Raw genomic sequence first — 12,709 nt, 5'->3', positions numbered from 1 at the left:
ATAATGCAGATACTCTGTTGCTGTTAAGACAGATTTATACCTTATCGTATGAAAGAATGAAAGTCAACAATGTCTAAAATTAAGAAATCAAGAGAATACTATAGGCAATATATTTAGATACTGATGAGTGAGAAATTAAAGTAATAAAACATGGTGTATAGTATGATTCTGTTTTTATTTTTGAAATACATTTTTGGTATAAAGTCATTATGTGCTTATAAAAAGGTTTGGAAGGATACACGGAAAAACATTAATAGTATTTATTCCTAGAAAATGCAAGTGAGGTTGGAGACTCATCTTCTACTATATACATTTATACGTTGTATGAATTTTTCACAAAGAACATAAATTTATTTTGTAAAAAAATAAACAAATAAATGTTTTCCCTCTCAGAGATAGCAGAAAAGGATATGTAAATGTCAAAACAAAGAACTTTTTAAAAAGATATACAACTGGCCCAGAATAAGGAAGAGGATGGTCCCACTTCAGATGGTCCCATCTAACATGTGTTCAGGGAGAGGGACCAGGCCGGAGGGAAAGAGGGTCCAGGAGTCACTGAAGGCACTGAAGATGTTTAGGTTGGAGAAGCAAGACTTAGAGAAGATGTGAGGGCTCTCCTCAATTTTTTTTTTTTTTTTTTTTTTTTTTTTGACCACGCTCTGCGGCTTGCAGGATCTTAGTTCCCCGACCAGGGATTGAACCTGGGCCCGGCAGTGAAAGCTCAGAGTCCTAACCACTGGACCGCCAGGGAATTCCCTCCTCAAATATTTTAAGGACTGTTATGTAACACACAGTCTGGAGGGAGATGGGTTGGAATTACAGAGAGTCAGATTTTTATCTAGAGGAAGAAGGAACTTCATAGGAGTCCAAGCTGCTGTCATTTTAACCAGCTCTACCCTCCAGCTTGGCTGCAGACTGTCTCCTGGTTCCTGTTCCACTCTGGCTCTCAAACCATGTCATTCCTCTTGCCAGGTCTCTGATGCCAACCCCTTTACTCTAGCTTCTGCTCTGCTTTCTACCTGCCTCTCGGAGCTGAGGTTCCAGAATGACTCTCCTCTTGCCTAGTGGCTTGTCTTTGCCCAGTGCTATGGCCCTGAGCCAGCCCTTTCCCTGGGAAGAGAAACCGGATGCTTACTGACAGTGGAACTGGATGTTTCAGAAGGGAGTGTATTCCTTGTTTCCAGAGTTAGGGAAGCAAAAATGGGCAAGTACCTACTGAGAATATTATTGAAATGATGTGTATCAGTTGGGATTCTTTGCTTACAAGTAACAAAATATGCCAACTTGAGCAAACACTGCAAGAACATTGAGTAGCTGAACAGTGTGAAAATCGGTCCAGGGACCAGGAGGAGAATCAAGGCAGTTGCAACCCTTGAACCAGCTTTTCAAGGTGACATCTCTGGTATGGTTGAACCCCCATGTGTTTTCAGTCTATATTTCACCCCACTCAGGACTCAAAATCCCAGAAACCGGAGTTTTGATTGACCAAGCTTATCCCATGTGCTCTGGCTCTAACTGGGTGGATGAGAGAAAGGCTCTGGCTGGCAGAGCCTACAAAGGCTTCTAAGCCTCGCTCCTGTGGCTCACATGGGGAGCAAGACATTTGATTTAAAGTCCTTCAAGCAGTAGAGGGCAAGTAAGCTCCCCCAAACACACAAGAATTGGGGGTTGTTAGCAGAAGGAGAATGGGTACTGGGCAACTGAAAGAACAGCACTTGAATAAATGTGGAACTAGATTAGTGGTTCTAGATCTTTGGACTTTTCTAGACTTGGAAAAACTTTTTTTTTTTTCCACTAAATAAGTTCATTTGAACAAAATGACTGCTATCTGGTATCATCATCATTTCATAAAAGAAAGGTCATTAATGTAAAAAAAGTAGAAAGACAATCTCAGAATAAAAGAGAGTCCATAAGTGAATAAATTTCCTTTAGGTCATGGAATTCCCTGTTGGTGCAGTGGTTAGGACTCCGTGCTTCCACTGTAGGGGCACAAGTTCGATCCCTGGTCAGGGAACTAAGATCCTACAAGCTGCGTGGCGGTAGCCAAAAAAAAAAAAAAAATTACTTTAGGTCAGATTTATTACAATGTTTTGTTTTTGTTTTCTTTTTGCGGTATGCGGGCCTCTCACTGTCGTGGCCTCTCCCGTTGCGGAGCACAGGCTCCGGACGCACAGGCCCAGCGGCCGTGGCTCACGGGCCCAGCCGCTCCGCAGCATGTGGGATCTTCCCGGACCGGGGCATGAACCCGTGTCCCCTGCATCGGCAGGCGGACTCTCAACCACTGCGCCACCAGGGAAGCCCTACTACTTCCATGTATTTTTCCTTGTTTCCCTCATTTTGCTGGAGACCATTGAACACAGACTGGCCCCCATTTGGAGATGGGCTTTTAGGAATCATTGGACTAAATGATCTATAGGTGCTCTACTAACCCCAAGTTTCTGTGATTCCAGTGGGATCTTGCTATAGAATAGTGGTTCTCAACTGGGGACAGTTTTGCACCCTAGGAGACATTTGGCCATGCCTGGAGAAATTTCTGGTTGTCACAGCTGGGGGTGAGGGGTAGAGTACTACTAGCATCTCTCGGGTAGAGACCACGGAGGCCACTCGATGTCCTGCAATGCACAGGACAGTCTCCCACAGCAAATCTGGCCCCAAATGTCAAAGTGCCAAGGTTGAGAGACCCTGCTATCCATAGAGGAAATCTCATTAAGCAATTAAAATGAACAGGACAGAGAAGAGTGTGGTTAGGTGCCGCTGCAGCCTTCACTCGTGAGACAGAATTTTTGTCTCGTTAGATTATAACTGCTTCGTCCAAATAAAACGTATTTTTAAAAAAATACAAAAGAAGCACAGAATCACCACTGACATTTTGGAAAAAGGCAGAGGAATATAAGGAAGGGAAACAGATTACTCTCAGCCCCTGCCTGTTCTCTTTCCTGATCTCTGTTTCCTCTTGGTTGTCTATTAGCATCTCAAATGCAGCACATCCAAAACAGACCTCTTGATTTTCCCGCCCTGGCAGCGTCTTCCCACATCTTCCCAGCTGGGAAACTGGCACCTAACCCTTTAGAGTCACCCTTGACTCCTGTCTTTCTCACACCTACATCGACTCCATCAGCAAATCCTGCCAATTCTGCTCTCATAGTATGTTGCAGATTCCATCACTTCTCACCCCTCCCCATTCCCAGCCCCAGCACTGCCTCAACCACTGCAGAGGCTCCCAAGTGCTCTTCTAGTGTCCACGCTTACCCACTGCAGTCATTTCTCCACACATCAGTTAAACTGATCTTTTTTTGTTTTTCATTTGTATTTTTTGGCCGTGCCACGTGGCATGTAGGATCTTAGTTCCCCAGCAGGGATTGAACCCACACTCCGTGCATCGAAATCACAGAGTCTTAACCTCTGGACCGCCAGGGAAGTCCCAGTTAAAGGGATCTTTAGAAAAAATTAATCAGATATACCCCAGCTCAAAACCTTCCAGTGGCTTCCATCACACTTAGAAAATCCTAACTTCTTCCTGTGGCCCAAAGACCCTGCTCCTTCTTCAGCCTCATCATTTGTTCTCATTTGAGTCGTGCAGGCCTGGTTTCTGTCCCTCAGCCACACCAAGCTCCTGTCTGCCTTGGGGTCTCCTGCACTTGCTGTCCCCTTTGCCTGGAACATCGCCCAGATCTTCCTTCCATCATTCAGGGTCTGCCGGGATCACTCCTCCTCAGGGCAGTCCTCCCTGACCTCCCCATGGAAAAGATCCCTCTCCTCCCCAGTCTCCCATCCCACCAGCCACACCCCCTGCCCTACTTGATTCTTACCTAAAGCCCTTATTATTCCATAGTATCCTGTTGATTTGTTTATTGTTTTTCTCTCAGCTATGATACAAGCTCCGTGAGGGCTGGAATTCGTCTTATTCTCGGCTGAAAGGCCAGTGTCTAGATCAGTGTGTATACGCAGTAGTCACCCAGTAAATACTTGCTGAACGAATTGCTAACATTTTGGTAACTACACTTCTAGTCTCTTATCTACCTTTTTTTTTGGTTGATTGATTTCATATAATTATATTCATTTTATATAAAATATATAATATTATCTACCTAATTTTGTATCTTGATTTTTAAAATTACTGTTATATCTGAAACAACGTCTTAGTACCAACTCTTCATAAACAATTTAATAGTGGCGTACTGTTCCTTTGGGTAGAGATGTCAACAGCTCCTTGAACATTTAGGTGGTCGTAACCTTTTGCTGTAGTAATTGTCACTGCAGTAAACATTACAGTGCCTGAGTCTGTTTTTCTTGTGGGTAATTTCCTTAGGATAGCATCCTAAAACTGGAGTTACTAGATAAAGGATATGAGTGCCTTTACATCTCTTAATATGTGCCATAAAAATGATAATATCCTTTATTTTTTTTCCTATCTCTTTCCTACTCAGTCTTACCCTGCCTGCAAAAGCCCTGAGATGACTTCAAACCTCTTCAACATTTATGGGAAGAGCCCTCTGATTGTGTACTTCCTCCTGAACTACGCCTCTCTGCAGCAGCCTGGCAGAGACGTGTTGATGGTCAGGAGGGAAAAAAACAAGACCATCCCATATCCTTTCCACCGTGGGCTGGGCACACATTACTCCAGGCCCCTGCTTCCTCTTCCCAGAAGCAGGGGTGAAGAGACAGGCATCCAGCCCTTAGCACAGCACCTGCCACATAGTAGGGGCCCATCAAGGGTGACCATTGTTACGAGCCTACGGGTCGGAATCTTGCTCATTTTAATTCCAAATCTGCCCCGTGCACTGGCTGAGTGGGACCCTGGGCAAGTCGAATTTCCCTGTGTGCAATAATCTCTTCCTTTCTACCAGAAAGAATGGACTACTTAGGGACTCTAACATATTTTGCAACTCCGTAATGCCTCCTAGATGCTCACTGACCCCACAGTATATATTGATCAGGAATTTTGGTGTCTAGGGGTATGTTTCTTCCAGCACCCTCCTCACACACACCCCTCCCCAGACCCATCAGCAAATTCTTGGCCCTCATGACATTTATCCTAAAAATATGGTAAAAAGCTCAGATCTTAAGAAAACAGGTGTGATATGCGTTGGTGTCCTGAGTCTTAACAGTTTACCGTAGAGGGTCAGAACATGGAATCAAATAGACCTGGATGTAGGAACCAGCTCACCTGCTCACCAGCTGAGTGATCTTAGACAAGTTCCAGCTTCTCTCTGAGCCTCATTTTTTTCATCTATAAAATGGAGATAAGAGTACCCGCCTCATAGAGTTGTGATGCAGAGAACAGGCACAACACCGGTAAAGGCTTAGTTAGCACAGTGCCCGGCAGGTAACAAATGATTGAACGTTACCTATCAGCGTACAGCGCCCCATAAGGAGGAGCTTTCATAATGAAGTAGGTAGGACTTAACTCGTGCCCTATAGCACTTCATACCCACAAGCATATTTATATATCTGTAGGCAGAGATTAACAACACACAATTCATAGTACTTTATTGTTTATAAAACGCTTTCCCTTATATCACCTCACTGTGCTGTAAAGACAGTGTAGTGTAGTAGAAGGAGCCTGGGTTGGGGATACACAGCCCCGGATTTGCGTCCCAGCTCAGCAACCCACTAGCTTTAAGATCTCATGTGCACAGCTTAACCTCTAAGCTCAATATCTTTATCAACTCATTCCGAAAGTGAGGATGGTTATACCAAATCAGTAGTGTTGTGACCAGGATTAAATGGCATACAGCTGGTACTAAAAAAAAATAGTAACTATCATTATTATCATTAACATCATCTAAGGTAGGTGCTATCTATTTTATAGATACGGAAATGGAGACGTAGAGGATGACATAGCTTGTCTGATGTCCCACAGCTTGTGATGAGTGTGGCTGAGATTCTGACCAGTTCAGAAGGGGTGGAGGGGTGGCGAAGGTAGAGAGAACTTTTCAACATACAAACCTGAGACGGGGAATGAGGACTGGGCCTGAGAGGAAAGGAAAGTTGGAATCCCTTCCTGTTCACCACTGTGATAAGAGAGTAAGAATTTTAGATGGTAGTCTAAAACAAGCACTTCCTAGCCCTTCCATCAGCAGGAGGGGAGAAAGACTTTATTAAAAGATGGGGAATGGCCTAGCCATGGAGAGGAGAGCTTCTCTCTTTCCCAAGCAGGCCATGGAGTGGTTTCCTGCTCAGATTTCCAGAACCAGGTCGGTTTCCCCATCCTGCTATCACACCCACCTCCTCCCCGTGTACTGGACACATCCCACTGATAATAATGCTGAGTCAATACCAACTGACAGTGTGGGGTTTTCCTCGACATGAAAGCCACTGAGTCCACCCTGACATACGCTGAGGTCATCAGGCTGACCCTGAGCAGCATGAAGAAGCGGAGGGACGACCTCCACCAGCTGAACCAGTTTCACTGGAGTGAGTGGCATCATTTCAATGCGTACCTGGAGGAGCTGCACAACAACTTCCTCAGGTATTTAAGGGGCCTTCAGGGGAAGAGGCGTGGTTTCAGCATTTGTCTATGGCAACACATCACACTAATTTGTAACTGGGGTCCAGCCCTGTAATGACCTGTGAAGTGCATTCAGCTTTCTTGTGGTCAGAATGTAAACCCCACGATAACAGAGGCCGGATATTTTCGTAAAGTTATTTTTTTCCTAACTACAAAAACATTTACGCTCAATGAAAACAAACAAAGAACCTGGAAAAGCACCTACAGGTACACATCGCCAACATTTTTCTATAAATTCTTCCAATCTTTTTTCCTGGACACATACATTTGGATCTCTAAACAAAAGTAGTAACCGTACTGCCAGACCGTTTTTAGACTTCCCCCCCATTAGCAGCATATTATGAACATTTTCCTCTGCCTTCTCCCTCTTCAATATTTTTATTATATTTAGAAATTTTTCAGACCTTTCAGAAAAGTTTAAAGGACAGTGCCATGGACACCATTATGCCCCCACTGCGTTTACCAGTTATTCACACTTTGCCACATTTTTCCTTCTCTCTCTAATAATTAGGTCAAATAAAAATTTCCCCAATTGTGCCCAAAGTGCCATTTTTGGTTTTACTTGCTGCTCCAGGATCCATTCAAGGATCCAATACCTGGAGGTGTTGTATTTCGACGTTCTCTCTTTGGTGTCTTTTAGTCTATGATAGTGCCCTGGCCCCCAGCTTTGTTATTATTATTATAATTATTTTTTATGACATGGACTTTCTTGAAAAGCTCAAGCCACGTTCTGGATTTTTCTGATTATTTCTTCGGGGTATCATTTAACTTGTTCCAATTGATCTCATATTTCCTATAAGATGGACATTGGATCTGTACTAGAGGACTGATTAGATTCAGGTTAAGTCTTTTTGCCAAGAATACTTCACAGAGACCTTGTAAATTCCTGTTACACCTCATTAGGAGAAACTTAATGTCGGGTTGCCCCGCTGCTTATTTAAGGTGGCCTCTGCCAGAGCTCTCCATTGTAAGCCTACATTTTTGCCTTTCTAATTAGTCAGCAGTGAATGGTGTGATTCTTTGAGACTGTGAATATGCTATCCCAACAACATTCATCCAGTGGCTTTAACATCCATCCACGGTCTTTGCCTGAATCCGTTGTTACCTTTGGGGCCGCAAAATGGTGATTTTCTACGTCTACTATTCCTCCTGCTTTTATTAGCTGGCTTTTCTTTTTTTCTTTTTTTGGTAAAAAGGAGCTCACCTTCTTTTTTCACTCTTTGTCTCACATGTCTTCTCTGCCTGCCCCCATAACTCTTTCATGTGGCCACCGTGAAAGAGAAGCTTGAGAAGTATCTGAGAAAGGAGAAGGAGATTTGCATGACTGGATTAGACCAGAACTGGTCACTTTGTTATCCAAAACAAAACTGGATTCAGTTTGCAGGGGAGAAAGGGGGAAATTGCTATTGGCTAGACAGCCATCTATATCTGCCATAATATGAGAGAAAGAAAAATACGAACTCATAGATAAATACTTTGTTATGCAAAGTGATACAATGAAGTTATTTCTAAAATGTGCTGGGACACAGACAAACAACACATACACACACACTTGTTAAGCACCAGCACAGAAATGCAGTTCGGCCTAAACTTTCATCAAAAGATGATTGATTAAATAAACTATCAAACGTCCGTACTCTGCAGCCAAAAAAATGGTGATGTTGATCTATTTCTATTTTACAAGGAAAGATGGTCACAACATATTAATGGCCCCCAAATCACGTTATAAAATGGTGTGTATAGATAGGCACAGTTGTTTATCCTTATTTTACAGATGTGGAAGCTGAGGTCAAAGGACAGAACCTTAGAGGGCAACTGCATATGTGGGAGAGGATAGAGTATGGGGCAGAGGGAGAAGGAATGACCAGAAGGAAGGAGGAGAGCTTATATATAAAGGCAGACCAACAGAGAATGAAGCTGAGAGAAGAAGGGGAAGTAGTAATTAACAGTGTGAGTGCCAGACACAGAAACTTGGGGCTGAGACAGGTTTGGTGCTTTGGTAGAGAGAGCAGTCAGACACTAGAACATGGGACATTAAGGGGAAGGTATGAGTCCCCATGTGGGGGTGGGAGGGGGGAGTAACTAGGAGGCAGAGGAACAAAATTCTGAATCAAAAGGCAAGATTGGATGGTAACAGGGCTATTTAAAAATAAGGTGGAAGACTCAAGCCTATATGAAGAGGGAGAGATTGGAGGTGCAGGTGAGGGAGGAGAAGGTCACGGTGGGTTAAGGGAGAGCACACAGGAATTGCTGTTTAGGGTTCTTTGCTTCTGCCTCTGTTACGGTAGTTCATTATGCTGTTTGTTCTGTAGTTCATTGCCCCAGCAAACATTTTCAGCACCTTCTATGCACCAGGCATTTTATTTTGTTTACAAGACATTGTTTTGTAATGTCTGTCTCTTCCAATAGTTGTAACAGTTCTTGAGGGTGGGACCCATGAATGGCAGAGCTACAGCCAGAATATAGGCTTTTTCACTTACTAGCTCTGTGATATTTGATCTGTCACATAGGTCATTTAGCTTCAGTTTCTTTGTTGATTTAATGAAGATAGTATTTCCTACTTTGTAGGGTTGTATTGATCAAATAAAATAAGGCATGTAAAGCCTTTTCATAACCAAGCCCACAGTAAATGATTGTATAAATTAGAATTAGATTTGGCTTCCAGTGACAGAAGAGCACAAAATAGTGGCTAAAACAAGATACAAATCTATTTCTCTCATTTAAAAGGAGTCCAGTAGATATGGCAGTTCACAGTGTCAGGGGTCCAAGCTCCTTTTATCTTATTGCTCCATAATCCTCAGCTTCATGTTCCAATATGGCTGCTCAAGCTCCAGCCATCAGGTCCACATTCCAGCCAGTAGGAAGGAAGATGGACTTCCTCCTGGAAGTCACAAATATACCTTCCATTTTCATTCCATTTGCCAGAACTTAGCCCCATAGCCACACCCAGCTGTGGCATTAACAAGGCAAAAATAGTTTAGGGTTAACATTAAATTCATATAGAATATTCAAGATTAAGCCTACAGAGGGAATTCCCTGGTGGTCCGGTGGTTAGGACTCCGCTTTCACTGCCAAGGGCCCAGGTTCAATTCCTGGTTGGGGAACTAAGATCCCTCAAGCCACATGGCGTGGCCGGAAAAAAAAAACAACACAAAACAAATTAAGCCTACAGAATATTTATTTGAGAAATATATAAGGAAATCCTTTTTTAATAATGACATCCTTATCAGGTGAATTATAGTAAAGATTTTTTAAGTCAGGAGAAACTTTGTAATTATGTGTTAGCAATTACATTACCAAATACATCCACTTTTTGTTAGATAAGGTATTATCAAGAAACTCAGCATGGCTTCTATTAATAAAGTGATTCTTCAAGTTTTGTCTCCAGAAAAAACTGGTGGCCTTAAAATACATCCATGTTGTTAGACATCAGGGCAGGGCTACCCTTGGGAAAGTAGGGTATGACTGAGCAGGGGTATGAGGGGGCTTCTAGGGGGCTGGCAACGTTCTGTTTCTTGATCTGGGAGCTGGTTACATGGATGTGCTCAGTACATGAAATCTCCTTGAGGTGCACATTTAGAGTTTGTGCACGCTTTGGTATGTATGTTATACTTCAAGAAACTTTTAAAAAATGGTGACCATCTGCATCCACCAATTTAAAGGACACACGGAGCTCAGAGGACCTTGTCAAGCACTCCAGGGATGCAATTGACAAATCCAGAATGGGAAATTCTGTAGGACAAATAACCTGGTTTCTTCAGTACATAAAAAGCAAGGAAAATAAAAGAGGGAGGAGGTGCTGTTATTGTTTAGAAGATACTGGAGAGATATATTAATCAAAACATTGTTTGGATCCTGACTTAAATCAACCGCTTGAGATAATTATCTCAATTATGAAATAACTGGGGAAATTTGAACACTGACTTGGTTTTAGATGATATTAAGAAATTCCTTTTATTGGTATATTCCCTTTTTTAAAGACATTATAATAGTTTTATAGTTATGTTTTGAGAATCATGTCTTAAAGAGGTACATAATGAAGTGTTTATGGATGAAATGACATGGTGTCTGGGATGTGCCTTAAAATAACCCATTTGGGATGGGAGGCAAAGGAAGTAACAGATGAATCAAGACTGACTTCAGATTGGTAACTAATAAAGCAAGATAATGGGTAAATGATGTTAATTAGACAATTTTCTTTACTTTTATAAATGTTTAAATTTTTGAACACTATCCTTTTTTTTTTTTAATGGTGGCCGTAACAAGATCAAAAGGTGACAAATGCCCCTGTGGAATAGTATTGATACTTGTAGGGGGGCTAGGACTCTTTTGGGACATCAATTACCACTTGTTCCCCTAATGTAGCGTATCAGCTGGGAGCACTGCCATTGACCTTGGACAGACCAAAGCTGTAGGAACAGCTCTGTTTCACCCTCAGTATGATTTAGGTCCATCATTTAGCCCATGTGAGGCTTGAATACCTCATCTACAAAACAGGGACACTACTCACAGAGTAGTTGTGTAGGTTAACGGAGATGTCGAGCTTAGTGCCTGGCTCACAGGAAGTGCTCAGAAAATGACGGCTATTGGAGGTAATATGTGTGACCCCCACACCATGAAGAGTGCAGGGGCCAAAACAGCACTGGGCCTTGGAGTTGGAAAGTTTGCCACTGGGGAGGCCTAGCGAGCGGTCTCCCTTAGAAAAGGCGATCCAGCAGCTGTTTTGCTGGGGTCTCTGCTCTAGGTGGAGGAAGAGCCTAGCTGGCACATGCAGATGGAGCTGTACAATGAAGGAGCGGGGTCAGTTGCTGCTGCAGAACTTAGTTTCCTTGTGAGTCCAGAGCCCTGATCCTTAAACTTGTATGGGGGCAAAGCACCCGCAATTCAAAATGCCCTTTGCAGAGTTTTATGAAACGTTTCAACATATGATTCTCTCATACAAGCTAAAGATGCTTCCACTAGTGGAAAATAGGAGCCTAAGACATGTATGGACTTCAACAGATCAAGAAATGACAATATAGAAAATATTATCAAGGAATTATGACCAAGTTTTCCTGTTAGAAAATGTCATCACAGCAAGGACAAATGCAGGTCGCTGCTTGTTCTTTGTCTCTCCACTGCAAGCAGACGCAGGCTTCAAAAGGTTAAGAAAAAGTTGTGGCAGAAGATGCCAAAAATGAGAATTTTGTGTCAACACAATTTTTTCCTTTGACTTGGGGAAAGACCCTCACTGTTGGAATAACCACTGGTTTAGGCCAAGTTCAACACTGGTTTCTTAACACCAGTCTTTCTACATCTATTCTGCAGCAGCAGAGAAGTATATGACAGCATCTTAATTCACTTGAATGTATATTTATTGTTTTTGGGCTGCCTTGAATGTCCATAACCTGCTTCTTCATCGAGTGGAGGTCCACTCACATTTCACAGATCAGCTGGTATATTTTCCAGTTCAGCATTTCCGTTGAGTACCCCAAACGTATCTGAACGTGCTCCACTGAAAACCTTCTCCTATAATAACAGCAGCAGCAGCAGCAACATTAATTGAGCACTTCCTATGTACCAGGCACTGTGCTAATCGCTTGACCTATGGTAACGGAATTAATCCTCACCACTACCGTAGGTTCTATTACATTACCATGTTGAGATGAGTACACTGGCAAGGAGAGGTTAAGTAACTTGCCCAAGAACACACAGCAAATGGCAGAGCCCCAAATTGAATTCAGCCTGCCCTCAAGCTCATGCTTCAGCTTTCTCTCAGATCGTTGGTTTTCCTCACCTGTCTTCCTAATTTGAGTATGATCCATTGAGTCAGGGACCACATCTTATTCCCCTGTGTCCCCCAGGGCTATATGACTCCCAGCACATAGCAGGGGCTCAGTGACTGAGTTGCTGCGGCGCAGTCAGCTTTCTGCTTCAGTCAGTTGCTCCTGACAGATGTAATGAATGAATTGGTAAATATTTGCCTCTCTTTTCATGTGAAAATAGAGTGAAACGATAACGCTCACTCTTTAGTCTTTTTCCATGTGTCTTTGTGATTTTCCCCACAGGGAGATGAAGAATATTGATCAAAGAGCAAAAGACAAAAAACAGGCGAACCACATGTTCATCCAGCCTTCAACCTTCATTGAGGACTCCCCTGAAAAGAAATCTAGAAGAAGCCATCAGAGGGAGATTGCGTTTCTTTTGAGGTTTGTTTGA

General features: G+C 42.8%; 1 protein-coding gene across 1 annotated transcript in view; it reads left to right on the top strand.

Annotated features, from left to right (window-relative positions):
• The window catches only part of FAM227A (family with sequence similarity 227 member A), a 69,559-nt gene extending 56,850 nt beyond the window's left edge, over positions 1-12,709 (top strand). Inside the window, exons 13-15 of the mRNA XM_027106018.1 lie at positions 4,428-4,585; positions 6,320-6,472; positions 12,559-12,709. Coding sequence (XP_026961819.1) covers positions 4,428-4,585; positions 6,320-6,472; positions 12,559-12,709 — 462 coding nt within the window. The remainder of the gene's footprint in view (positions 1-4,427; positions 4,586-6,319; positions 6,473-12,558) is intronic.

Source organism: Aethalodelphis obliquidens, unplaced genomic scaffold (genome assembly GCF_003676395.1).
Source record: "Aethalodelphis obliquidens isolate GAN/ISIS:26980383/991018 unplaced genomic scaffold, ASM367639v1 scaffold8, whole genome shotgun sequence".
Taxonomy (NCBI): domain Eukaryota; kingdom Metazoa; phylum Chordata; class Mammalia; order Artiodactyla; family Delphinidae; genus Aethalodelphis; species Aethalodelphis obliquidens.
This window is presented reverse-complemented; position numbering and strand designations above follow the sequence as displayed.